This window comes from Haplochromis burtoni, unplaced genomic scaffold (assembly GCF_018398535.1).
Source record: "Haplochromis burtoni strain Fernald_Lab_line unplaced genomic scaffold, NCSU_Asbu1 Contig_74, whole genome shotgun sequence".
NCBI lineage: Eukaryota > Metazoa > Chordata > Actinopteri > Cichliformes > Cichlidae > Haplochromis > Haplochromis burtoni.
Window position 1 is genome coordinate 1,392,709 of NW_024582435.1, and position 26,742 is coordinate 1,419,450.

At 43.2% G+C, this 26,742-nt stretch overlaps 3 protein-coding genes across 5 annotated transcripts; 1 reads left to right on the forward strand and 2 right to left on the reverse strand.

Moving 5' to 3' along the window:
- The first annotated feature begins 679 nt into the window (after positions 1-679).
- On the forward strand, positions 680-6,426 carry LOC102304964 (FAST kinase domain-containing protein 3, mitochondrial). 2 transcript variants are annotated; one of them, XM_005925915.3, is made up of 10 exons: positions 680-764; positions 1,016-1,829; positions 2,003-2,153; positions 2,276-2,463; positions 2,565-2,733; positions 3,378-3,463; positions 3,628-3,796; positions 4,850-4,919; positions 5,107-5,221; positions 5,497-6,426. In XM_005925915.3, exons 2-10 carry the CDS (start codon positions 1,032-1,034, stop codon positions 5,644-5,646), a joined length of 1,896 nt encoding a protein of 631 aa, XP_005925977.1. In that variant the 5' UTR covers positions 680-764; positions 1,016-1,031; the 3' UTR covers positions 5,647-6,426. The 2 variants fall into 2 exon arrangements, with proteins under 2 accessions (XP_005925977.1, XP_005925978.1); XM_005925916.3 differs by having other exon boundaries at positions 727-830.
- On the reverse strand, positions 6,189-18,367 carry cfap65 (cilia and flagella associated protein 65). 2 transcript variants are annotated; one of them, XM_005925918.2, is made up of 35 exons: positions 18,273-18,367; positions 18,015-18,097; positions 16,660-16,847; positions 16,481-16,583; positions 16,045-16,211; positions 15,710-15,915; positions 15,231-15,367; positions 14,923-15,148; positions 14,520-14,788; positions 14,256-14,450; positions 13,957-14,168; positions 13,687-13,843; positions 13,429-13,548; positions 13,052-13,303; positions 12,819-12,958; positions 12,593-12,677; positions 12,346-12,492; positions 12,016-12,181; positions 11,800-11,928; positions 11,474-11,687; positions 11,132-11,260; positions 10,882-10,972; positions 10,691-10,776; positions 10,498-10,564; positions 9,923-10,033; positions 9,642-9,833; positions 8,867-9,025; positions 8,622-8,783; positions 8,369-8,485; positions 7,568-7,702; positions 7,445-7,486; positions 7,135-7,352; positions 6,925-7,041; positions 6,443-6,811; positions 6,189-6,332 (listed from the first exon to the last, which is right to left on the reverse strand). In XM_005925918.2, exons 2-35 carry the CDS (start codon positions 18,093-18,095, stop codon positions 6,284-6,286), a joined length of 5,238 nt encoding a protein of 1,745 aa, XP_005925980.1. In that variant the 5' UTR covers positions 18,096-18,097; positions 18,273-18,367; the 3' UTR covers positions 6,189-6,283. The 2 variants fall into 2 exon arrangements, with proteins under 2 accessions (XP_005925980.1, XP_005925979.1); XM_005925917.2 differs by having other exon boundaries at positions 18,230-18,359.
- Positions 18,368-18,922: 555 nt separating this feature from the next.
- On the reverse strand, positions 18,923-21,890 carry LOC102292052 (motor neuron and pancreas homeobox protein 1). The gene is made up of 3 exons (XM_005925957.2): positions 21,010-21,890; positions 20,034-20,194; positions 18,923-19,837 (listed from the first exon to the last, which is right to left on the reverse strand). The coding sequence occupies exons 1-3, from the start codon at positions 21,473-21,475 to the stop codon at positions 19,493-19,495; spliced, it is 972 nt and encodes a 323-aa protein (XP_005926019.1). The 5' UTR covers positions 21,476-21,890; the 3' UTR covers positions 18,923-19,492.
- Positions 21,891-26,742: the final 4,852 nt, after the last annotated feature.

The window sequence follows — 26,742 nt, forward strand, 5'->3', positions numbered from 1 at the left end:
CAGCTGTGGACCTCTTAACTGACCCCAGAATTAGATCTGTGTCCTGGGGGCGCTTTCACCCTGGCCCTGAACGCTGCTCTGACCTGAGGTCATAAGTGTGTGTGTGTGTGTGTGTGTGTGTGTGTGTGTGTGTGTGTGTGTGTGTGTGTGTGTGTGTGTGTGTGTGTGTGTTCCTTTATGCTGACTGTGATAAAATTGCCATAATTTCGAACAATAAGTAACATGTATCAAAGGCTTTGGGCCAAAGTCAGTTATTTTAAGCATTTTCTAAATTAGAAATAATTCAAGATGTCAGAGGAACTAAAAGTCTGAGACCAGAATCTCACATTTTATTCACCCCGTGAATTTAAGTGAATTTGTCATTTTCTTTAAGACTGTGAAGAATTTCAGTCAGTAAGACCTTTTAACGGATCTCAGACTTCAAAAAACGTTTATAGGAAACAACACTAACAAGTGATTCCAAGCAGACACAGAATTGTTGGTCAATTGTTAAATATCAGAATAAAATCTTCTGACAGGTTGGGACGTGTCCACGGGTAGACGGCCAGCCACAGCTCATGAATTTCCCGTGGGAGGACGTCCCCCGCCAGATTTCCACTAACCCGGCGATATGAGTATGTACCGTGCAGTCAGCGTGCAGTACATGGTGTGACCACGGTGTGGCAGCACATGCAAAGACATGGCACCTTACACAACCTCATTACCAAACACTGAAGGGGAGTTCTGTAACATGCAGCAGGAGCAGCCTGTGGTCCTGACTGACGGTATGTAATCAGCAATCAGACAGAAAGCAGGAGGGATTTCGTTTCTGTAACACGTTTCACAGCGGAGTGAGCACATTTTATGACTCTTTGAAAACTTTTAACTTTGCTGTTTTTTCTGCAGTCGCTCTGAGAGTTTGCGCTGATGTTTTTCCCGTCAGTAGATTCGCCCGTCAGGTCAATAATGATTGTGTGTTGAGTGTGGAAGTTGTCATCTGCACTGACAGAGGGGTTTCTTTGGTTTTCTGACTCAGGATCTTTCGGGGGGAAATGAAGTCCTTGATGTGCCTCTTGGCCTCTGTCAGGGCGGCCTCACCTTTTCCTCTAAATTGTGGTTCAGTGCGAAAACGCACAAGTGTGGAGTTTGGCAGCAACACAGCGCGATGTCTCCAAATTACGCGCGGCACAGACGTGAAGCTGATGAGCGAAGCTGCGGTTCCACTACTGAGGAAAAGAGATACTGGACCGAGCTGGGACCGGACTGGAAGACGCACAGCACCTCAAAAGGCACCAGGAGCAGCCCTCTCTCCGTACATCCCATATACCAAACCACAGAGTAAAGCAGCTGCTCTCTTCGATATTCAGTCTCTGTTTGAAGAGGATGTCATCGCTGAACTGTGCTCCAGGCTGGAAGCTTTTCCCCGCAGTGACAGGGCAGAGGGGCTGGCCTCTTTACTTGGAGCATGTGTTGAGTTTGGCCTGGAAGCCCACAGCCCTCCAGTCCTCACACTGATGAATGAGTGCCTGGAGCTGCTCTCCAACAGGGACATCGGGGTGGCACAACTCTGCCGCCTGGGTGAGGTGGTGTGCACCCTGGAAGGCCGCCGGTCACGCGTGCTGACAGAGGTGTTGGACTGTGTGTGCGCTTCTGTGGAGGAGGATGTCGTCTCTCCCAGTGAGGCTGTCATGGTCTACTCCCTGCTGACGCGGTTTTGTGAGCCTGCCAGCCAGCAGCAGACCCGAATCCTGTCTGCTTTGCACACAGACACACGAAGGCTGGTCCACCGGCTGAAAGCCGGTCAAGTCAGTGATATTCTGCAGTCCTTGTTGAAGTTACAGCAGACACAGGTAGACACAGCAGCAGCATCGTCCTTGATTGTCTTTGATTCGTGATGACAAACCAGCTGTCACTTAACCATCCACAAATTTTAATCTCTGTCATTTAGGAACAACAATAATAATAATAATATTTAATGCTTTTACACGAAGTGATGTGAGAACATATAATACTTGTTTCACAGGCTGTTTCCCTGGTGCTGAGGCTGAGTCACAGGGCATCGCGGGTCTTTAAAGCTTTTCGTGATGATGAAATCATGAAGGTACTCACTGCTTTAATGACTCTGGAACAGCATGATGGAGAGCTCGTGGCGGCTATGGAGAAACACTTGCCAGGTGTGTTTTTTATAGTTTTATTATACACTTAAGTCAGTGCGTCTGTGACTGTTCTGATCAGATTTCACTATTTGTGTATTAAAAAATAAAAGACCAGAAAATAAGTTTTCATTCTGTCTCAGGGAGGCTGGAGAAGTGCGATCCAGAGCTGATCGGTGCCATCGTGGAGTATTGTGTGCAGATGAGGTGCCGTTCTGAGCCACTCTTTGAGGCTGTGGCTGAAAACTTTGTACGCCACGCTGAGAACCACACCACCCTTCAGATAGCCAAACAAATTGTTGCGATGGGGAGGCTCAACTACCTGCCACAGGTGAAGGTTTTCTCATATTCTCAGAGTTTATAAACAGATCCTATGTTTTGCATATATATTACAAATCTGCTGTAATGTGTCACTGCTCTGTTCCTCATCAGTGCTCCAGCCAGATGTTTAAGAAGCTGGAGAGCATCTTGTCAGAGAGGTTTTCACAGTTCCAGCCTCGCTCGCTGGTTGACGTGATGCACGCCTGCATCCACCTGGAACGCTTCCCTCTCAACTACATGACCAAAGTATTCAGCCCACACTTTCTACAGAAGCTGCAAGGTACGTGCCGGGCTTTTATTTCAGACTGTGAAAAGCAGGAGGAGAGGAAAAAGTCTGTCACTGTTCATTTTTGGGTGTTCCCATATTTCCTGTCTGAGAGGGATGATGGCTGTTATTTGCTGCTTAAACACTCTGGCTGAGAAACACTCTTCTGTTTCCTTAATCTAACATTTTCACTTGTTGCTGTCACTTTATTTTAGTGCAGAAGTATCTGTTAGGTGTCAGCTATGGTAAATGGTCTGTATTTGTATAGCGCTTTACTTGGTCCTAAGGACCCCAAAGCTATACACAATCATCCACCCATTCACACACTGGTGATGGCAAGCTACAGTGTAGCGCACTGACAGAGGCGAGGCTGCCGGACACTGGCGCCACCAGTAGGCGGTAGGTGAAGTGTCTGTTAGGTTCATTCTAAATAGGCTGTAGGTGTAAATGGTTAATGCACGCTGGGATAGGCTCCAGCCCAGCTTTGAATCAGACAAGTGGAAGAAAATGGATGGATCTTAGTTTCTCTGCTAGCTGTCAAAAAATAGAAAACAACTTCTTTACAGTACAAGAATATATTGCACATATAACTGCATGGACTTTGTATTTACCCACAAGGCTACGCGGTGTCTCTGATGTAAGCTCTCCATGTCCTGCAGCACAGGGGGAGCCACTGGACAAAAACACACTGGGGCAGCTGACACAGCTCCACCTCTCCACCATGTTAGAGTGCACATACTACTGGGTAAGAATCTGTGAACAGGGTTATAATTTTTCATACTGTCAACATGAGTTCTGACTGTCAGAGGTGAATTATAACCACAACGCTCTCATTTAACTCGAAAACAAAAAGAAGGCGTTGGCTCCTCGATAACAGGAGTGATTCGTCTTTACTGCTCTCCTCGCCAGGGTCCCAGACTGCCCTTCTTTCTTCACGTGAAGAGGTTTTCCTCAGCAGGCCAGGCCTTTGAGACACCAATGGAACGTCTTTTATACAGACAGGTCAAAGGTCCTCTAGCACAGCTGCTGGGGGGCACATTTTACTCCACCAGAATGATTCATGGTGGATACACTATAGGTAAGCTACAACAGGACACGTGACACATCATCACAGTACCTGCAGCTCAGGTATTTGACTTTCATGCTTATTACACGCTCACTGGACATTTTGTTAGGTGCAGTCTGGGTTGGCCCCCTCGTGCTGGAAAGTTTCCTCAGAGATTTTGGTCACCATGTGAGCACCACACAGCTGCTGAACATTTAGCTGCACGTCCTTGATGCCAATCTGCCAATCTGTCACATCCCAAAGGCTCTCTGTGAGACTGGAGGCCTTTTTAGTAAAGTGAACTCATCATCGTGTCTGAGATGATTTGAGCTTTGTATCCTGTGTCCTGCTGGAAGCAGCCATGAGGAGATAGTACACTGTGGTCATAAATGGATGGACAAGGTCAGCAACAATGCTCGGCTAAGCTGTGGCATTTAAACGATGTTCAGTTGGTACTTAAACACACCCCACACCACTACACCGCCACCAGCAGGCTGAACAGTTGATAAAAGGCAGGACGGATCTATGCTTTCATGTTCTTTACTCAAATTTCTGGATGTTGTAGCAGAAACTCAACAAACTCAGCCCTGTGTTTCTCACAGGAGAGGCCCTCAGTCTGGCCTCCTGGTGCTGAAGCCCATCAGCTTCCAGGTTTCACAGAGATGCTCACCTTGGTTGGAATGAGTGGTTATTTGAGTTAGTTATGCCTTCCTGTAAACCAGGAGCAGTCGTGTTATTCTCCTCTGATATCAATAAAACATATTTACGCAGAGACCTGCTCCGCCCTCCTTTATTTCAAACCTCCCTCTGTAAACACTAGAGATGAGAAAATGTATAATAGAAAATACTCAGAGCAGCAACATAACACCTCCAAAGCTCCTTGGCTCACCTTTCTTTCTCGTTCTGATGCTCAGTTTGAACTTCAGCAGTTGTCTGTAAGCCTGAAAGCACTGAGGTGCTACCATGTGATTGGCTGATTAGATATGTGAGATAAGAGCTGTAGTCCGTGAGTGTATTACCTGCGTGCTGGGATAGATCGTGTTGTGACGAGAAGTTCGTTTTTTCCATTTCTTCCTTTTTGTTAAGATGTGGAGATTTGCCTGGATGAGAGTGGATTTGTTCTGCCTCCGTCTCAGTGGGATCACGCTTACAAGAGGTAAGAACTGATCTGGCTCTGAGCGTTTCAACAAATTTCCAATAAATTGTAAGAAAATGTGCCTCCAACCTGTGAGGCTTAAACATGCTTTAGATTTTGAATCAGCTGAAAATGTGAAGCCCTGTTTTGTTTAAAACGACAATTAAGTGAGTAATTAAGCTTTTCTTCATGTGTTGTGCGCATGTAGAGTTGTGTTGTGTTTGGATGATCCAAACCGTTTCTGCACCAACACACGACACCTGCTGGGGAAGGAAGTCACAAAGAGACGACACCTGCAGAGGATGGGCGTGGAGCTGGTGGAGGTAAGTGGGGAAAAACCCCAGAAGATACTCGTGAAACTGAACGGTTGCAACCGGACAGAAAATGTAAGAGTTTTGTTTTGTGGTTAAAGTTTCTTCTTTGTAAACTGAGAGGACCAACTTAAACTTAATGCTATTGTTGCTCATTGAAATGAACTGTTAAATTCTCTTTTTGGCATGTTAACATCATATCTTTAAAGTTTTATATTTATTGTGTTGGTCAAAAATGTCAAAGCTGATCTGTATTTCTTTTCTTCCTCGTCTCGTCGCTCTAACAGATTCCTTACTTTGAGTTTGAGAAACTGCAAACTGAAGAGGAACAGATCCAGTATCTTCACGACAAGATCTTTCCTGCTGTATCCAAGTTTAACAATCAAGCAGCGAACCAGTTTAACCAAAAATCCACAGTGAGACAAACCAGCTTGTAATGTGCTCGGGGTACCAACGATACCAAGAGGCCAAAACCTCAGGATCGTGAACACAACAGCTGAATTTGCTGGCAGTCTGTTTGCAAGGATGGACAGACTGACGGGGAGTAATCTGTAATCTGTTACTCTCATACATCCGGACACGGTGTCAGAATGTTGGATTAGAGGATTTATTCCAAAAATGTTTCTTTACTGTTCTCATATAACAAACTTTTACCTTAAATTATACACATCCCTTCCATTAAAAGATTTTCTCAAACATTGTTAGAACCTATAAGTAATATTTGAGATGCTGTGGAGCGTCTGCTGCCAGCTGGGGTAGGGTAATAATTCCCTTTATTGCCAGCTTTTCTTGGTAATATGTATATTTAAAGCTATTTTCTATTCTGCTATTAATTTATTGTTGAAAATTATATTTTCTATTTATGTGAGTAATAGTAAGAGAAATATTAAATGGCGCTCGGTACGGCTCTAACCTTCGTCCTTAGCTTCTGTGTGTTATTTTGACTTTTTATAGGGAAGAACAAGAATGCCTCACAGACTGAAGATGATCGAGATTTCAGAATAAAATTCACACGAGATGTAAATAATACACAACTGTTGACGACACATGTAGTTGTTCAGCATCTTATTCGTGTCAGAGGTGAGTTTTCTCCTCCCCGGTCGGGGGTTTGGGCGTCCTCCTCCTAATGGAGCAAACAATGCGTCAAATAATTAGAGTCCATTTCTGACTCGTGCAACAAACTAAAGAAAGAGGAAACGCTGCGAAGGCTAATGTGAGTGTGTCTGTACTCGCCTGGTACTAACAGGTGGCAGGATATTAGAGCGGGGGCACGCCGTGAGGACGAGCTCTCCTCTGACAGCTTCCATCATCAGGTTCTGGAGGGTGTTCATCAAAACAAGTTCACTCATGAAAGCAGACACATGTTCGCGTGTGTGGGGCGTGTTTCCTGAGCTCCCTGCACTCTCCTCGCTGCCCACTGCCCTGCTCAGAGCCCAAGTCTGCGGCCTGGCGGGGGGAGAAGAGCTGGGACACAAACACTGACAGGAGGAGGATGGAAACGATGATCTGTCGGGAGAGGACGATCCCGCGGGCCGGTAGGTGTCGGGCTTGGAGGCCGAAGAAATCAGACGCTGGATGAAGGCGGAGTCATCGAGTATGTCGCTGAAATACGAAGAACATGCATGATTGATTTTCAGTGTCATCTTAAATATCACCGATCTATAAATTAGAATAAATGCATAAGACAGGCTGTCTACTCTACACGTGGGCGGTACCGTAGCAGACAGCTGAGTATGTGGAAGAGGATCTCTTTGTCGGGGCTGTGTGCTGGAGCAGGAAGCCCAGTAGAGACGGTGGGTTCAGGATGATGCATCTGAACTGACTGAAGGCTTCTAATAACAGCAGGAGAAATGACATGTCATCGCTCCAGCATCTACAGTTAAGCTCAGGGATGAAGGACTGAACATATTCTGTATCTGATTTACCTATAATGCTTATTAAAGTAATCAGGACAGTTCTTTAGGTACTCTATAAGGTCATGGGAGTGTGCTGTGACCCTGAGATACAGCAGAGCAGGTCTGGGGGGGTCGGGGCGCCTCCATACTTTTGCTATCTGTCGCTGTGCCTGCAGCTCGGCCGTTCTTAGCTTGGTGCCTGCACTGGCTGCTTCATACACACCACTGGCACAGATGGGAGGAAGGGTCTAGAGTGGAAAGAGAACGTGAAGTCAGAATAAAAGCTTCATGTTCTTTTATAGTCTCGTAATTATTTTAATAATAAAATCACAGAGACCACCTTATATTTTCTGAGTGGCGGACCTTTTCTTACAGGAACTGTCTGTGACGAGACAAGGAGTGAAATACTTTTGATTTCTACATGATTTTAAAAAAATGTAATAATTTGTCTTTGAAGTCAGACCTCGTCGATCAGAACTCTTTGGCTCTCTGTGATGTTTTTGTCCGTGATTATAAATTCGTTTTTTTGTCTTTCTCTTTCTTCTTCCCAGCGCTGCAAAGCATCGTTATACCGAGTACGTTCAGCTTCCAGAGTAACCTAGAGAAGAGAGGAAAAGGACGCAACAATTCAAGGAAATGATAAAAATAATAACAAAAAACTTGATTTATGACACAAGACAGAAGATGAACAAGGATAAAATGTTTTAAAACATTTCTTTTAGGTAAAACTGAGCTGCATAAAACAAGACTGGATGTCTGAAGTGAGATGTTTAATCCTGCTGAGGTGCTTTCAGAAAGGACCCTGAGGTTTTTACCATATTAACTTTACAGACAGGAGTTCTGCTGTTGTCCTTATTTTAGCTGCAGTAAGTTCTATTCCATCCAGCATCAAAGCAGGCAAAGCTTTGAGTTTACGAATGTCAGTGGGGTTAAAAGAAAATAGAGCTGCATGTCGTCTGCATAACGTGCCTGCAGGTGACACGTGGCAGGGGTAACATGTATAAAGGAAGGAGGAGAGGTCAAAGCACAGAACCCTGAGAAGATGCATCTAACCCTGCGTGGGTAAGGTGGCCTGTGACCTTCCTAGGGCAGCAGTAAGCATTGGTGCAAACAACGATAATGCACCACACCACGCTGCAGTTTCTGCACAGAAATGGTTTGTGGAACATGACTCAGACCTCATTGTACTGACTCAGTGGTGTGAACTGGGCCTTTATGCCACCTGTAACAAAACCTAAACTTTACGATGATGCGTCTGTGTTACCTGACAGACGACATCCAGCTGATGAACTGTGGGGTAATCAGTAGAAGTGAAGGTGAGGACACAAAGGGCACACTCCCCCGGACGAAGACGACCTCGGTCTGGGTGGATCTGCACAACCTGACACAGCACATCAACATGAGAAAGAGAATAAAATAATGGCTTGTACAACAATGAATACAAGCCGTGTTTGTGTGATCCGTGACAGTCAAACAGAGCCACACAAAGAGGGCGGATCTATGTTTTTTTTGGCTACCTTTGCACCTTCCTCTTCCTGCTGGTTGGTGTGTTGGGGCAGGTCCCACTCATAGTGGGCGGTGTCTGCGGAAGACACGTTGGTGAGGAAGAAGATTCTCGAAGACTGTGAGCACACAGGGATGTCACCTAGGAAGATGCTGTCCTCAGACAGCAACAACACCTGCATAAAGCAAACATGTTAGAATTCAATGAAAATAATATTTGAATGATACACAAAAAAGATTAAAATGAACGTAGTCTCACCTGTCCCGGGAAGGGCACCCTCGTAACACTGGGTACAATAGCTTCACAGTCACTGCTGTTACAGTGGTTTGAGGAGTCTTGTGTAAGGCTGCTAAGCCCACGTCCCTCAAACCTCACGACCGCTGAGTCACTACCTCCGATGTGGATAGGAACATCTACCTGGGGATACAGAAACGACAGAGTGTGTTTATCGTCACTGATCTGTTATCTTTCTAATTCCTCTTGATTTCTAAATGATTATTACCTAAATGATAACAATGCCAGCTGGTGAAGTACAAAACACAATTCAAACCCAGTTCCAAAAAAGGTAAAATCTCATAAACTCTAAATAAATAAATACATACATACATGTATATATGCAAACCAATTCATTCTGCTTTTATTTACATTTTTAACCTCCTAGGACCTGCCGTCCACATACGTGGACATCACATTTTGGGTTATTTAGACCAAAATACTCAATTCTGCTCTACAAGGGCCTGATATCCACTTACGAGGACATTATACTGCTATTGTTCTATCAAAGTTTTAAACGAATATCCTCATATGTGGCTCTGATTTTTCATAAAAACAAAAATAAGGTAAAAAAAATCTGGTAATTCTTTGTTTTTACATTCATCGGGCCCCAATCAGCCCAAATGTCAAAGAGAAATTAAAAATGCTGCCGTGGAAGAGTTCAGGTCTTAGGAGGTTAAACAGCATCCCAACTTCTCTGGAATCAGGTTGTGTAAATATCCTGACGACAGGGAAAGTTGTGCAGAGTATGATGTCGTACGTGATACGTCTTCGCCTCCAACGGTGAGAAGATCCATTCCAGCTTTGCAGTTTTCCCTGGAGGAATTTCTCCTTGTGGATTGAGGCAGCGCAGCACTGGATGGTCAAAGTTGTCAGTTTGAAGCTGTGACAACACAGCTGCATCCACTTCATAGCACACTGGCACTGCCCCACCATTGTGTAATTCATACACCTGCGTGGTAAACAAACAATCACAAATCTTTTCGTTCCAAGCGTTGGGCTGTAAACATCCTCTCGCTGCACACACTTGCAGAGACACACCTGCTTTGGAGGACTGCAGTCTCCAATAGTTACGGAGGTGAAGGAGTGTTGGTGGGAGTCAAAGTGGAGATGTGGCTGATCCCTCTCCACCGTCGCACACTGAAAGTTCAGCTGCACACAGAATACATGAAATGGACACAAAGACAATGAAAACAATCAAATGCAGCAAATGTGCTGATGTTAAAAGAAAGTACATCATCCCTTAAAATGTGAACTGTCACATGAATAAGTTAAAATTGTTTCTTACAGAATGCCGAGTGCTTGCTCGTAGCAGGTTGTTTGATTGTTGGGTTTTCTCCGTATAACTGTGGGGTCTTTATTTTTCAAAATAAAGTGCCATGAAGCGACTGCTGTTGCAATTTGGTGCTATATAAATAAAACTGGATTCTTTGACTTCATAAATATCTGTTTGTCATGCCCCTCATTCACTAATCTGACATAGCATCACAAAAAAAGGTCAAAAATGTAAAAGGAGCACAAAGCTAGTTTACCTTTGACACTAGCAAAACTGTCAGGTGACTTATTTTTACTGCACTGTCAGACCTGCGTAAATATAAAGTTTTTAAAAGCCTCACCAAGATTTCTCTGCCATATGAGAGCTTGAACACAACAGGAAAGTGATCCGTCCCAACAAAGACGTGACTGTGAACAACAACGTTTTGAATGTTTTGGTATCAGTTTATTAGTTCATTGGTTAATAAATTAATTTGCTTCAGATTTTAGTCGGTGTGTAATGATTATGGGACATGTGCAGTCATGATCTCTGACCTGTAGCTGAAGTGTACTGCCCTCTTCTGGCCTGGGAGCAAAGTTCCAGCGCGAGGTGAAACACTGAACAATTGGTTGTCCTGAACCTGTGAAAAACATGAAACATTACTTTTGTTTTTATCTCTGTCTTATCATAATATTGATATTTTTTCTTGCAAAATGGAATAAACAAAAGATACAAAAAGTAAGACCTTCATTTGGGACAGCTCTGTGTTACTGAACTCTCCCGTCACTGCCCAGTACTCCAACTCTATCTGTTGATCCTCCGGAAACAAGAAGGCCCTAATATCAAAGAAGAAGACAACTATCAGTAGATGGTAGAATTTACCTTCAAACCATCACATACGCTCTACTTTCAACAACAAAAATGAAAAATGACAGGGTGCATAGAGCAGACTGGTCTGTAATAATAGTATACTTTATGGCATGATATTTACATACCAGTGTACAGGAATACACCCAGGGTTGTGAAGCATCAACATAAAGTCTGAAGGATCTGAATCAACAGGAGCCGAACCAAAGTTGAAATCCAGCATGGTTTTGGTGAAGATGGAAGGACTTGTGTGCAGGCTAGAGACAGATGGAGACAACAGGGTGGTGCGCACCACACCCAGACACTGCAGGTTTAAAATGACTGTTTGTTGTTCAGGAAATACAAACTGTTCTACAACAAATACAAAATAATTCAAATACAAAAAATTACCATAAATACCAAAACACTTTAATTATTCCAGGGTTACGTTTCTGTTTTGCTTAGCTTTTTTGCTTGTTTCAGACGCTGACCTGTGCCTGGTGGGAGTCTGAAAGGTCAGTTCTTCAGAGGACGGGTTGGACAGCAGCTGGTTGTTGAGACAGTCCAGTGAGAAGAGTTTCCATATGTGTGTCTTGCTGAGTCTACCCACACAGCCACAGCTCCACGCATCCATCGCCTGCAGGGTGGGAAACACACCCCTAGCTCGCACTTCACAAAGCGCTTGGGGAGATGACATCACACATCCTGGAGAGAGACAGCCAGGGAGAGCAGGGTAAAACAGGCAGTGTTGCTTAATAATGACTTGGAGTTAAATTGCAGTAAACATTTAAGCGTATGGAGTGTGTATGTTTTCTACCACTGGTATTCAGAGTTGTATATGTGATGGTCCAGAGGTACTCGGCTTGCCTGTTCGGTCTGATTGTGGATCGGACCACCATGGTGGAGTGAGAGGCAACAGTTCCCCTCTCCAAGTCCAGCTGTAGGGCTAAAAGGACACAGATTCAGTCTCACTAGTAGAATCAAAAAGTACAGAGTGCAGATGAACGTATACGTGTATCACAAAACGAGATACCACTTGGCTGAGCTGCAGAGTCAGAGTGATGTTCATCATCCAGAAGTATCTGCTGCACAGAGAGGCCGAAGGAGACTGGACAGGGGCTCTTGTTTACTACAGGAATCTCAACAGTTCGACAGCTTCCAACCAAAGTCTCTCCCACATCAAGGATGGATTTCTCTGCCTGGGAAGGAAGGCACCTCTAAAGATCTGCTGCTGTTCCAAAGCTACAGGAAATGATTGCTTGAATTTTCTTGCAATATTTGTCTACGGTTATGACTGACTCACAAAAAACAAAAACAAGCATGTGTACATATTGAAATCACTCAAACACATGAATAGTTCCACCTCTATCCAGCCCCTGGATCCCACTCCCTCCACTACAAGGGTGAGGTGTGACTTGATGGATCCATGTGACTGGACAGGCCAGTAGGTTAGAGTAGGTTCTAGTGTGTATGCGTTCTCTGCCAGCGGACTGAAGGTCCACGTCTGCATCTGTAGTAAAAATAAACAAATTAAACAGCTTTTTTTAAGTGAGTTCCACAGTTACTGTCTACATAAATGTGCAGTGTGCACTCCTCTCTCAGTCTCTCACACAGCACTCATTGGGATGCAGTTCACCAGCATCTGGTTTGACAGAGATAAGCTCCTGGTCTGGCTCTGGAATGCTCCACTGGAATCTATCATGAAAGGAAATCAGAGAAAGCCAGCTGTAGACAAGATGAATGATCCTGAGGTAAGTCCAGACTACAAACAATACACTGAAAAATGTCGGAAAACACGACCAGAATAAGAGCGCAGAAACAAATCAGGCAGCCGACCTCACTGGCAACAGGCTTCGGTTCCTGATGTGATGGGTGCGCTGGGCCTGCGAGCCCACTGCTGTTGGCTGGAAATATAAAGTGCTGCCTCCTTCCAGAGACACACACAGCTTTGCCACCACACTGACAACTGTCAGTTCCTGAAGAAGAAAGAGACATTAACAGACAGTAAAATAAAAATAACGTAAAAACGTGAGTGACTGTTGACTGACGGGTCTCGTGCAGGGCCGCACCTTTGTGAGTTTAGATGCATTGAGCTGCAGGTGTAATTTAAACCCCTGGTCAGAGCTATCCTCTGCTGGCACTGCTCTGAGGGACAGGATCTGGTGATCTCCTGGCTGGATCAAACCGCAGCTTGGAACTACAAACGCCGATTCTGCCAGGGCAGGGTTTGAGCTGCGCTCCAAACAGAAAGTGAGCGGCCAGTCTCCAACATTGTGAAGCAGGACTGTCCGATAGGAAATGACACTGAGGGCTGGAAACACCTAGTAGAACAAAATCATTCAGCAAGCTCCAGATGTTGTTTCTAAGAAGGAATATTTCATTTATTATCTTAAAGATTTTCCTCATGAGTTGGGATTTGAAGAAAGTGCATCTTTTTTGTTCTTACCACGTGAGGGGGATTTACGGAGCAGCGTGGAGTGAAGTGTTCTTTGCCTGGCTGAAAGGAGTGGCCAATGACTCTGATGGTCACACACCAAGGCGGACACACACCTGTGTCTGGACTGTGCTGCACAGTCCAAAGACGCATGATTGACAGCATAGGTTTGAAAGCATGTGACTGTTTAAGACCAGGTTATACTAAGTCAGAAAAGCACCGCTGCCTGTTGTAATGCACAGTTTACTGCAGTGTATAAAATAATAATACCTTATCGTATGCAAAGCACTCAAGTTGTGCTCCGTGCAGAGTATTGAGCTGCTTGGGCGCGTACGTCACTCTGAACAAGGTGGACTTAAGTGGAGCCAAGTCACAGGATGATGGAGCGATGGAGAATGGAGACTCTTGGGCGGCAGTCCACACGAGACTTGAAGGGAAATACATGAAATATAAGCATCAGCGGTCGGAAATTAAAGGTAGATTTCAGACAGAAAAACAAAAACATCAAAAGAAGCCACGCTGCAGGACACGAAGACGTACCTGAGTTTCCTCCTGGTGTGGTTTGTGATAGAGACCGACTGCGTAAAAGCAGATGAAGGAGATGAAGAGGATGTATGCTTGTGATTAAACAGCAGTTCAGTCGGGGCCACAGATACACGTAGCAATGACAATGAAGATTTCAAACAGAGAGGATCCGTGTGCCCCAAGCAGGCCCGGTAAAAGTCTTCCACGGCGGTGGCTGACATGAACTGCTGTAAATGACACAGACAACGAGTCAGAGAGGCAAGTCTAAGCCTTCGCTGATATTTAAATACAGAAATGAGAAAATGGAAGCATACCCCCTCCACAGGGGAGTGCAGCCCTTTCTGGTCAGACTCTATTTTATGACCTCCCCGCAGGGCTGCCGGGGCATGTGGTGAATTCTGTCTGCAGTCCTGCTGAAGCGTGTGCACAACCAAGTGTTCAGGTTTTAGTATGGCAGGTTTCTGGTGCCCTGAGTGGCAGGTACCAATCAGGTCAAGAAACACCGGCTCCTAAAAGAGACATTATGTAAGCACATAGGTAGAAATGCTTGTCTCCGTGCCGTGTTTAACATGTCCTACCCCGTCCAGTACGAGACATGCCACTCTCCTGTAGTGTGCATTAGGCTGTGTGGGCCTGTAGGCTGCCTTCACTCTGGTGTGGCTATGTGGGAGAACAGCGCCACTTGCTGGTAGGATACTAAACACACTGTTCCCACTACAGTCAATATCCCACTGGTAGAAAGCCTCAGCAGTGGAAGTATTAACGAGCTCCACCGTCCGTACAACTGATCCTCCTGCTTCAACACATTCAAAATCCACCACAGAGGAAGACAAGGCAACTTTGGGACCTGCAAAAGGAGATTATCTGGGTTATAAACTATCTTCCTTTTATTATTTGAAAATACAACTTTCTTGGGAGTGTACATGTGCTTTACTAAAGCTACAGAGAAACTGAGTTTTCCTTCATGTCTGGGCCTCTTACCAATACAACGCCCAGAGAGTTTGAGCAGACTTTCACTGAGCGTGCCTTTGCAGTTTAGAGACAAGTACTCCACTGAAACAGTATCTACCACAGCAGGGGAGTAAGTGACTGAAACCCGCCGTGATCCACCAGGAGCCACCCTACCACGGGTGGCATCACAGCTGAACTCTGATCCAAACGAGGGCACCCCACCAGGCAGCCGTGACAGAGAAAAAGACGCCGTTACCTGCAGGAAAGGATGCAAAGATGTGTGGGAGAAGGCTTCAAGTGTGAACCTTTGCACTTACGTGTCTATGTGCACCACCCACCGGAGACGGGTTAAAAATGTCAAAGTGTTTCTGCAAACTCTTGCCAACAGCAACAGGACCAAAGTCCACCAGTGGGCCACCATTATCTTCTCCCCCTTTGCTGCTGGGATTTTTCACCAGTAGATGTGGATATTTAGCTTAAAAAAGCAAGATAAAAAGTCGCAGGTAAAACAGATGCTTGAAAGACCGATGTGTCAGCTTTTGACTATTTGAAATAGATCTAAAAATACCTAGAGTGGAATTTTACAGGGAAAACAGTATTTAGGCTAACTTTGTATTCCTCCTTTTGTATTTTACGTTCATCGTGTGATGTTGCAAACGTTATCTTTATGGGAGTGGGCCAAGCCCATCATTTTATATTTTGGTCATGATGTACAAGTAAACGAGATAGTGAGGAGGCTGACAGTTATGACAGTTTCTCACGCTAACCCTTACCCACTGACACTGTGGTCAGATCTTTGGTTTGCTAGTTACAGTACCTAGTCCCTGTAGGAGGACAGTGCAGCTGCTCTCGAGCTTGCCCTCCTCTCCAAACCTGCAGAGAGCCTGCTGCTGGTACACCAGTGCCTCCTGTGGCCGGAAGACCACTGTGGTGTGACACTCCTGACCGGGTTTCAGCAGGCCCTGCTCTGGACGGAGCTGGAATGGTGCAGGACACTCCCACTGGAAGTAAGTATGGAGTTTACTACAGGATTAAATAAAAAAGAGGCGATTAAAGTAAAATAAAAGCAAGCGTTCTATTTTCTATTTCCTCCCAACATAGAAAACACACATACAGGTTAAATGAAATACACACAGAGACATAACGGTGTACCTGGCATTTTTTAATGGGAAATCAGTGTGTGTGGAGTGTTCAGCCGCACAGAGCGGGAGCATCACAGACTCAGGAACCTCCAGGGTGTGAGAGGGAACGACGGCACGGAGGCATACATGAAAGCTGCCTTCTTTCCCTTGAAATTCAATGCTGTCCTCATACTCACACTGTCTCAGACACACACAGCGGTACACAAGCAGAAGACTTCAAAGCACAAAGTGAGCTGCTGTATTTAAATAGTTTATCATCTACTCAGGATTTTATTGAAATAGTTAAGTTACTTTTATATTTATCTGCTCTCTATACATCAATTTGTATCATGTAAGGTTACTGACTACAGAGATACTGCTGCATAAGCATGAAAGCACTAGTACATTTCATATTTCAAAATCAGTGAAGATCAAGTAGTATTCTGTCTGATTTTGACATGTGTTACCCTTTGAAGAGGTTTAAAGGTGACTTGTATGGAGAAGGAAGTCCCGGGGCTGATGACAGCTATGTGAGGAGCCAAGGTGGAGAAAATCTTGGACACAGGAGGCCTGTGAAGGGAAGCGAGGGACGTGTTATCTGCAGGGATAAAACAAAGCTTAGCTTTGCACAGAGCAGATTAAACACCTTATGTGTAGCTTCTTTAGCTTGTTGTGGACGTTCTTTAGCACTAATGTCTTGGTAAATTCTCTGCCCAGGTCCCAGTCCTCCCAGGCCAGCTGTGGTCTCGTTTCCACTCCAAAGAAGCAGTTTCTTTGGCTTGGTGCTCGTCGCTGACACTTCCCAACCATCTGCCTGTGGGGAATCCCTGGATCCTGGCAGGTTTGGTGTTACAGGAGATGTGAGTTTTGGAAAAACACAAAAAACAAAACATTTATTCCAAATTCAAAACAATCTTTAACATTTATAGTGGACCTGAAACAGTCATACAGCAATGTCTCTTTGAGAAAAGGCAACTATATCTTCAAAATGATACATTTTTGTACAAACTTTACATTGACCAATAGGAATGGATGAAGTCATTCACTGAACATTTTTTGTACACAGTATATTTCAATTAAAGATTTGGCTTGATAAGAACAAATTATGATTAATGATGTTAGTTGTAAATGGATTAAATACAAATATAAAGATCCAGATAGATGGTGTTGATACAGAAAAAGACATTATAGATAGTTAGAAAGGACACGTTAAATATATTCATCCCTTTGTGTCAACAAGCAGCACTAAACAAAGCAGAGCAGGCCTTAGATTTCACATCACTCCATGTTCACCTTATTTAAGCTATTGTTCAAAGGTCTGGGACAATAACTACACAAGTACATTACACTCACTTTTTATTCTTCAAAAACAAAAAGCAGTTTGGATCTTTCACATTGCAGGCCATAAGGACCATTTCACTATTCGTACAGCTTGAAATACTGAAATTTACAGATCAGTGAAATTCAGCACAAATTCCCAGAGAAAAACAAAATTAGCAGCAACTTTTTGTTTGTTTGTTTTTTGAGAAAAGGAGGTCATAATTTAAGGGCTTTTGCAACTTTTGCAACAAACATAAATTTAAACAAAAAGAAGTATAAAGATATGATCTTCATCAGATAGGAGAGGAAGATGTTGGATTTTAGTCAGTGTTTCTGTTTTTTAGCTGCTACTTGCTTTGCTGCGTGGAGCACAATTATGGAGTTGTGAAAACAAGATAATACGGGAATCATTTGTATTTTATGTAGCACATATTATGTGTAGTTAGAAATGTGTTCACTGCTGTTATTGCGGTTTAAATCAACAGGGAAGCTGGATAAATAAACACTGATAACTTTGTGACATTGTAGTGTTTTTTTTACTGGATTATTTTCTGTATACTGTTTACATCATTGACATAAAGTAAACAAAACTAAACAAACACAGTTTCGTAAATGTGAGCACAGCACAGGGTTATTCTCACAGATCTCAAACAGGAAAAAAACAATGATGCCAAACTTTACTTTGATATCGTTGCCAGTGACGGAGGCCTCCCGTGGAGCGGCAGACACCAGCGGGTCAGGACCCCGAGTCTCCGCTAACATGGCTGTAAAGGAAGAAGACGCTTAGTCCTCGACACAGAAGGAAACACGGGGAATGGTAACGTAGCTCTTTCCCGTTTAAGACACATTTTGCGGTCAGGAACACGAACTGGTTGGTGGCTAAAAAACAACCTCACCTTACCGACACGCGGAGCAAACTCTTCAACTACTTTTATTTGCCTCAAAAATGAAGACGAAGAAGAAAGAACACACCGCGAACACCGGGAACAGACATGGGTCAGCGTTGTTGCGTTGTCGTTTCCATAGCAACAAGCCTCCAGAAGAAATTACGGCGACTGATAAGGGTCATTTGCAAACTGTTACGTGAGGACGTAACCAGAGTAGTGACGCTGTGACGTAGTTTTACGGTATGTAAATACGCGGATGCAGAGATATGTTAGAGAGAGGTTATAGCAGGTAATCATCCTTTAAATGGTTCAGCCACACTGTGTCTACTTTATTAAATTATAGAACTTTAATTATAATTCATAATCCAAAGTTTCTCATTTTTTTCAACAAACTTGAAAACACATGAATTTAAGGTAATTTCGAAAATTTTATTAACAAGCAAACAAAAACTCTGACACTGCATTGCAAAAAAAAGAAATATATTAAATTCTATAACTGTTAAATTATATATTTTTACAGAGTACAAGGGGAATGAGAAGGCAAACTTGAAAAGCAAGGCATGCAGATATTTCACTGAGTCCATGGCTTTAACTAAATACAAGCATTTCCAAGAAACGAAAACAAAGGGAAAGCATTCAATATCATAAAACAAACTAAATTCCTAAAAAAAAAAAAAAAAAAGTAGCAACACAACAGTGTGCCTGTTATGTGTTTATAATGCCCTGAAACGTCAGCTGAGTTCACGTAAATCACGTATTGTAACGGACCAGGAAACCTGGATAATATTACCATCCACACTGACACCATTAGTTTTATTTTATGTCTGTCTCATTGTCTACTACCTTCTATGAAAGTGCCATTATCACTCGTTCATGTAGTTTAATTGCATGCGCGTACAAAGATAAATGTGTTTATTGCAGGTGGCAGGACAGGGAAGTGGGCTTTAAGTCATAAAGATAAATTCAAAAAGTCTGAATTATTTGTTGATTTTAAAGTCATAACTCATGGATGGATAGCTGGCTATTAAAGCATTAAATGTTCAGGTACATAACAATTGAACAGTTCTGATTTCATGTAATATTAATAACAGACTGAGATGTTTGGAGTTGGTTTAGCACTATGATCCAGGCTGTTAAAAAACAAACTAACCAAGCAAAACTTTTAACAAAACGTTGTTTTCATTCCACCGTCTTCGTGCACAGGATTGCAATGGCATTACTATTTTAATAATAATGAGCATAAGAAGACATATAATAAAAACATGGATGAGTTTATGATGGGAAAGCCCCAGTTTTTGTTCCTGGGCCTCCCTCCTCAGTCTCCTCCTCTGAGTAAGAGTTGTAGTTTCCCATTTCTCCTCCTGAATGCCTCGTGAACCCAACAGAGCCAAAGGAACTTTCTCTCAGCTCTTTTATCTGCTCTTTCTCATCCTCGTGTTCCCCTGCTATCTCCTCCTCATCCTCTAGGCTCAAGGTGCGAGAGCCACCGTGACGTTTGATACTCTTCAAATCCATCCTGCTTCTTTCTCTGTCCGCGAGGCTGCTTGGAGTTACTTGTTCCCTAGTTTTGCGACTTCTCTTCCACTTCATCCGCCTGTTCTGGAACCAGATCTTAACCTGGAAATGGTAGGAATCATCACAGTTTGGACTATTTAGTAATGTAGCTGGCTGAACTGAGAATAAATGAAGTTGGTATATGAAATGCTGACAAGAATGTAGTAAAAATGAAACACCAGGGAGCTGTTAATGTTACACACAAAAAATAGCCATTGTTGGCTTATATGGTCATTCACTAACTTTGTCAGCATCTAACCTGAGTCTCTGTTAGCATGAGCGAGGTGGCCACTTCAAACCGTTTAGGCCTGGATAGGTACTTGTTGAGCTTGAACTGGTTTTCCAGTTCCAGCAGCTGCTGACTGGTGAAAGCTGTTCTGGGCCTCCGACACTTCCCCAACAAACCTGTCTGAGATGGTGCTGAGGAGAAACCAGACAAATTATTTATGACAAATCAATGATATTAATTTGTCTCTGCAAGTGGAAATATTTCACTTATGACTGGTAGGCCTGTAAGGAAGCAAATCATATGGCGGCCTACACAAAGGTAATCTATAAATGGGATTAAGGAGGAAAGGAAATATTACAAAATCCCAAATCCTGGTTTCTCATTGCTGCCACGGCCGACCTCTGTCACAGTGTTTCTGTCAGTTAACAGTTATTGCTTTGATGGAGGGTCATGATAACAGGATTGCTGCAGAGGAGTAATAAACCATTACAGGGGTCCATTACCTTAATGAAAACACTATAAGTGTGATCAGTTGACTGAGGTCTGTATCAGGTGTTACCTTTACCATAAACAGTGCATGTTATTTGTATGACATAAATCGTCCTCAAACTACAGCTTCTCAATGTCAAAGCACTTTCAATACGAACACACAGGTAATAGTGATCTTTACAATAAACGACCTCAGAGAAAAACACATGCAGCTGTGCACCAAACAATCAATAACTAAAGAAACAATGCAGAATCAATTTATGAAGTGCTTTATTGTTCTACATAAATTAACACACTGGCCAAATACGTGATCAACAAAGAAACACTGCAACTATTAAATTATTATGTAAATGTTAATACCAAGCAGAAGAATGTTATAACAAGTTTTATTAAATATTCAAAAACTTTGATCCAAAAATTAAGATGTTGAAAAATTCTTACCATGTACGAAAATAACAATGATAAAGTTTATAGGCGAGAAAAATGCACATCTGTGGAAACAAACACGCAAACTCACCGTTATACTCTCTGAGTCTGGGCATCATCATCCCGGCTCTGATCCAAGGCTCCAGTGGGAGCGTCCCGGTGACCCCCTTCAGCTGCTCCGGATACGGATGGACCAGCTGCGTGAAGCCGGGGTACATGAAGGCGGTGTGCTGGCCTCCGAGGGCCGCCACGGGATACACAGAGCTCGGGTGCATTCCGATGAGACCCACCTGATGCAGGGCAGGGAATCCCGACTGGGACAGGTTGAAGAGATGAGACTTGGAGAGGATTTCAGACTGCGCCGGAGACGAGTTTGAGGAGTTTGGATGAGGGGAGGAGGGCGTCTCTGAGCCGCCGGTCGACAGCGGGCTGTCTCCGGGGCTCCTGCTGTGATACAGCCCGGGGGACGCACTGTCCGTGTCCGTCCTCTGGTCCACGTCGTGCGCCAGCAGCGCATCAATTCGAAAGTTTTTGGATTTCTCCATGTTGGCTGTCATTCTGACTCGAGATGTGTCCTCTGAACAGTTGATGTTTCGTGTGAAGCGTTTTTGTTGTTTTTAAAACCCGAACCTAAACTTCAATAATGAAATAAACTCTTCTGATGAACTTTCGATGTTTCTCTAAGGTCTTGATACACGGGTTAAGCTTGTCATTCCCACTCACGGAAGAAATGCCTTTTTTCTGACCCACTGCACGAACTCTGCGTGTAAAAAACACTTCACCGCTCCGACAGTGAGCGCAAAAATTACTCGAACCCAAGCACAAAGTCTGCTTTGTTGTGATTGGCCAGAGCTCTGCAGAAGCACAGGGGCAGGATACTCACAAACTCTTCTGGTGTTAATTGATCTCGTCCTTCTTATGCATACAACTAGGTCACAGAAATGGCTTCCTGTAAGCCCCTGTTAGAACCATTTACGCGTCAATAAATCTCAAAGAAAGCAGAAAAGATTAACCTGTGTAGGAGAACTTTGTAAAAAGGAAAGAAAGATTAATAATGTGAACTTCTTCTTCCTTAAATGTCTGCGTCCTCTATCTTTAACCCTGTTTCAGGTGAAGTCGAGGTGTAGTTTTCTCACACAACCTCTTACACGCTCATTATATTACACATCCAACATGTGTGAGGTGCAAACACTCTTGACGACTATATTGCCTTAATTGCTGTAATCTTACTTAGAGTTATGACAAAAATTAATCATTTTACAGCTAACTCTTGATTAAACTTTATAGCCTGCTAAGGTTGACAGAAACCCAACTGTTCTTATCAGCAGCCGCTTCCATGATTATCGTCATCACCACACTACAGAGCACATAAAAGGGCAGTAAACTGAGAGAAAGCAAACTTTTCTTTGTTTTCCCCTCCTGTAGATTAGAACCACACCGGCAAAGTAGACACAGGTGACAAAAAACACGTAGTAGTTGGCATTTATTCATCAATTATACACACGGTGCATGCAACCAAGATTTGGAAAGGGAAGACAGAGATGTGCAGACAAGCAGCTGTATCTGTTCTTCTTCGTCTATTGCATGCAGTAGTATATTTTATGTATTAATGTGCACAAAAGAGGACGGCATGTAAGTAGTTATAGTTTTCCAGGAGATCTTCCCTTCAACCTAAACTGATTCCTACGTGTCCCAGACAAACAGACAGACAATATCTAGAGGCTGAAACTGAGCAATTAAGCGTCGCTTAAAGGGTTCAGCCTTCATCTATATAGACTATTTTCCACAGTCACCAGGTGTGATTTCCTGCTGGACTTTACAGGATTGATAAGAGACAGTCATTGACCTGGGAAAACAAACTGTTCTCATGTCCAAGACAAATACACCAACACCTGCTGAACTGAGCACACAGCATTTAAGAGAAACAGCCTACGTGTTTAAAGTAAAAGTTGCATGTGTGTGCTGGAACGTTACATATACATATATATATTTGAGTAAATTATCAGCCGCCTCCTTTGACTGGAAGAGCTGTGCGTATAGCAGGAGTTGATGTTGTGTAATTACTATAACTTACATCACTGATCAAATATTAAAGCATGGGCACAGCAAGGTGTCTTATCCATGGCTAATGCACCCATCAGCGTGCTGCACAAAACTGTGCATGAACGGGAAGAGTCCACAAAGCAGCGTACATGTTCATCATATATTCTATAACATTTATTATGTATCCTGTTTTAACAAGAGCAAGCAATTTGATTGCAAATTCTTGGGTATTTGTTATAAAGTAAGTGCTTTATGTTACAGCATGGGCGACTCGTTCTCGGTGTCTTTGATGGTCAGATACATCACTGTGATGTTGGACAGATCCAAGGCTGTAAAAACCGACTGTAAAATAATTACCACCCTGTGATCTCTTCTCCGTGCATTAGATAAGGCAGAGAGAGGATATAGCTCACCATTAAATACAGTCTGTCTAACATTTCTTGATGGCCAAGCATAAATATCATAACCTTTGAGATAAGGTTCTGTAGGCTGATGACATTGATATTTAAAATTTAACACCAAATAGAAACAGCGTGTTTGGTAATATATTAGAATTGTGATTTATGGTCATTAGACTGCCATTTTAATCATCCTTAAAAAAGTCTTTGTTTTCATATAACATCTGTGCATAGATGGTTTCTGTTCATTGCACAGCAGAGATGGCCTGTTATAAGATATCGTTCTACATTTGCTTTTGTTAAACGGAGTCATTATTCATCAACCACATTCACTCATCTTCAGCTATAACAGCGGAAATCAGGAGTGAGGGTTTTAAGTGGGCTGCAAACTTTTTGTCGTTGTTCAGTTTTCAGATACGTGTTGTTAGAAGACATGACTGAAATTTAAGAGTTAACACAGGACGTCGGTTCAGGGGGGAGAAGAGTTTTTAAGGTGAAAGGCTGTGATGTAGGCTTTTGGGTTGTCTTCATTACATTTAAGGAGGAATGTGTTCTCTCCTGGCAAAAAAGTTGTCCTTCTTGGTCCAATTTAACACAAAAGAAACTGAAGGAAAGAAGCAGAGCAGATGTTTATTCTTTCAGAAGGATGGCTGCTCTTCCATTCATGTTAAAATCCTTGATTTAAATTAAATGATTTACAATTTAATGCATTTTATTTAACCTCCCTTTCTCATTGTCTTTCTATCATGCACACACACACACACACACAAACACACACTGGTCTGACAAGAGCAACAATGCAGATCACAGAGTTATAATGGATAAGAGCAAGCCACAGAATAGAAAAACAAGCCAGCCCATCGCTCCCCTCTACCCTCAGCTGTAAAAGAAGCGTTTATGTCGCCTCTTTTCATACACAAATGTAAAGAAGGTGGGCGATTCTGTCAGACCTCTATAGTTAAATGGCAAAAAGGTTACCCCATTCTTGAAGTGCAGAGGCAGAGCCGATTTTATTTCACTTATTTTATGCCAAGAACCTGTTTAAACGGGGTCTAGTGCAGCAGTGAACCTCTAATAGAATTTGTGCAATTTAAAAAAATAATAATTTCCACCCACATTTGGCTACAATGTGGGTGGAAATTATGCACATCATCTCGTGACTCTCATGACTTTGCAAAGGACAGACTCTGTGCAGGCTTCTGTGGGTATTTTCCAATAGTTGACACTAATGATTGCTGCAAGGTAGCGCCTGAGAGTTCAGCAGCATGTTCCCATCATCAACACCACGCAACCAAGGAAAGATGCGGGCGTCAGACAGGGATTAACACGCCACGCATTTTAGTAAAGTAAGACATGACAGTGTATCCCAGGAGACTTTGGGTTGAGAAGAAAATTCCCCCAAATTCCCAACAGATAGAATATAATAAAGCCTGTTGTTCCCCAGCTGTCTGCGTCCTATTGTGGAATCTAGTCCAAAATCTGCTTTTGGATTCTATTGTATCTTTTGTCGTACCCTCGTTTTGCTCCGATTGGCCTAATGGACCGCAGGGGAATGGAACACTTCCTAGTTGAGCAGCGGTGGGTGTTCGGGGTTGCAAGGTTCAACATTGTTCAAAATGAGTTGATTAATGACAGCCTTCAAAACTCAGACCGGGAGATAATGAGGAGGACAAGAGGGAGGGATGGAGGAGGAGGAGGAGGAGAGGAAAAGGAGGCGAGGCGGAGAGCTGAGATTGGATGATTATTACTTAGCACAGTTAAGGGTGAGATGACAGTACAATGACAATGAGGCTTCAGGGTAGAAGTGGAGGGAGAGAGGAGGCACATAGCTAATTACTCCTAAACAGAGGTCTGTGAATGATAGGAGGAGACAGACACACGTAGAGCTGGTTAGCACACAAAGACAGGGGCAGTGACTGGGCCGCAAAGGAGTGGCTGGAGAGAGTAGTTAAACATCTGTTGCTCTGTGGGACACCCAGTCTGCTCCTCAGAGCGAGGATCTCAAAGCGCTCATCGCACACATGTTCCTCAGCACGACAATGTGAAGCCTGTGCTAACCACTCTTATACAAAACTGCTATTTTTGCACCAGTGCTGTCAATATTTGTTCACATAAAGCATTAAGGGAACACCAGAATCATTATAAATCATGCTTTAGGGAACATGAACTTCCAGTTCCTGAGATATTTTAGCCATAAACATAGTGACAGATCAACACAGACATAAAAGTAAACTTTTATCGAATCAAAATAGCAATCTCCTCTTTTATATGTTTGCTTGAATATGACATGAACAAACATCTGCTCTTCTTGTCCGCTCTTACCTGCATTTTTCTATAACTAATAATCGTTCTTTCCACAGCTGAGACAGTTCAATTAGCCTTGTGATCCACAGACACTCCCACCAATCCATGTTTGTGGCATTTAATCAGTGGCATGCGTGTGTGTGTGTGTGTTAGGGTGAGTGGTAGGTTAAGAAGGAAACACATAATTCTTTGTAGTAACCTTGTGTGACACTGTCACATCAGCTTTATTTTGTTCCCCTTCTCCTCTGGTTGCTTTAGTACCTGACACGCTGAGATGAAACATGCCTTTATTGTTGAGTGAGGCAGATTAAATAAAAAAGGCCAGAGGGAGAAGCTTGTAACTCTGGGAATGAGTTTAGGTTGCAGATTTAGAATATTGCATCGCTGGCTGCTGTGGGGGTGTTGCATTCTTATCAAAGCGCATCCTGAAGTGACCTACATGATGATATATGGGCTGAAAACAATCTGAATAAATGAAGAAACGCTGGAATCTCAGCCTGTTTCATACTGAAGACACGGAGCAGCCTTCATGTTTTTCTATCGCTTTTATTTTGCAAATATTCTGCACACATCCTCCTCTTAATTTAAACCATGGGCTTTAAATGTCTAAATATAAACTCCATAGGGAAATATGAATTTCAGTGTAAAATGATTATTTCATTTATTAATGAGGGAAAAAACAGTTGTCCAAACCTACCTGACCCTGCGTGGAAAAAGTAACTGTCCCATAGACCTAAAAACTGTTACTACTACTCTTAACTAATTTAAGATCCTGCCAATCTGATTTAAGCCACTCCACAGCAATCGCAGACCATCACTCTACCGAGTATTTTCAATCATGCAGTTCTTTAGATGTTGTTTTGGGGTCTTCTGGATGAGTCACTGATGCACTTTTGGAGTAATTGGGATTGTCTGGCCACGCAGGGAAGTGTCACCATCGTTTAAAGTTTCCTCCATGTGTGGATAACGGCTCTCACCGTGGTTCACTGCAGTCCCAAAACCTTAGAAAAGGATTCTTAGCCTTTCCAGACTGATACATGTCAGCAACATGCCTCCAAATTAATTTCCGTCACTACATG

Bases quoted from the DNA above. Each gene is read 5' to 3' on its own strand.
- LOC102304964 (XM_005925915.3), top strand. From the start codon at position 1,032: ATGAAGTCCTTGATGTGCCTCTTGGCCTCTGTCAGGGCGGCCTCACCT. The intron at 2,154-2,275 runs GTGTGTTTTTTA...ATTCTGTCTCAG, and splicing joins TATGGAGAAACACTTGCCAG to GGAGGCTGGAGAAGTGCGAT. The intron at 4,920-5,106 runs GTAAGAACTGAT...GTGCGCATGTAG, and splicing joins TGGGATCACGCTTACAAGAG to AGTTGTGTTGTGTTTGGATG.
- LOC102292052 (XM_005925957.2), bottom strand. From the start codon at position 21,475: ATGACAGCCAACATGGAGAAATCCAAAAACTTTCGAATTGATGCGCTG. The intron at 20,195-21,009 runs GTGAGTTTGCGT...GTTTCTCCTCAG, and splicing joins CAGACTCAGAGAGTATAACG to CACCATCTCAGACAGGTTTG. The intron at 19,838-20,033 runs GTTAGATGCTGA...TACCATTTCCAG, and splicing joins TCATGCTAACAGAGACTCAG to GTTAAGATCTGGTTCCAGAA.
- cfap65 (XM_005925918.2), bottom strand. From the start codon at position 18,095: ATGTTAGCGGAGACTCGGGGTCCTGACCCGCTGGTGTCTGCCGCTCCA. The intron at 14,169-14,255 runs GTATGCTTCCAT...TGTCATTTACAG, and splicing joins TGCACTCCCCTGTGGAGGGG to CAGTTCATGTCAGCCACCGC. The intron at 7,042-7,134 runs GTAAATCAGATA...TGCTGTTATTAG, and splicing joins TACTTTAATAAGCATTATAG to AAGCCTTCAGTCAGTTCAGA.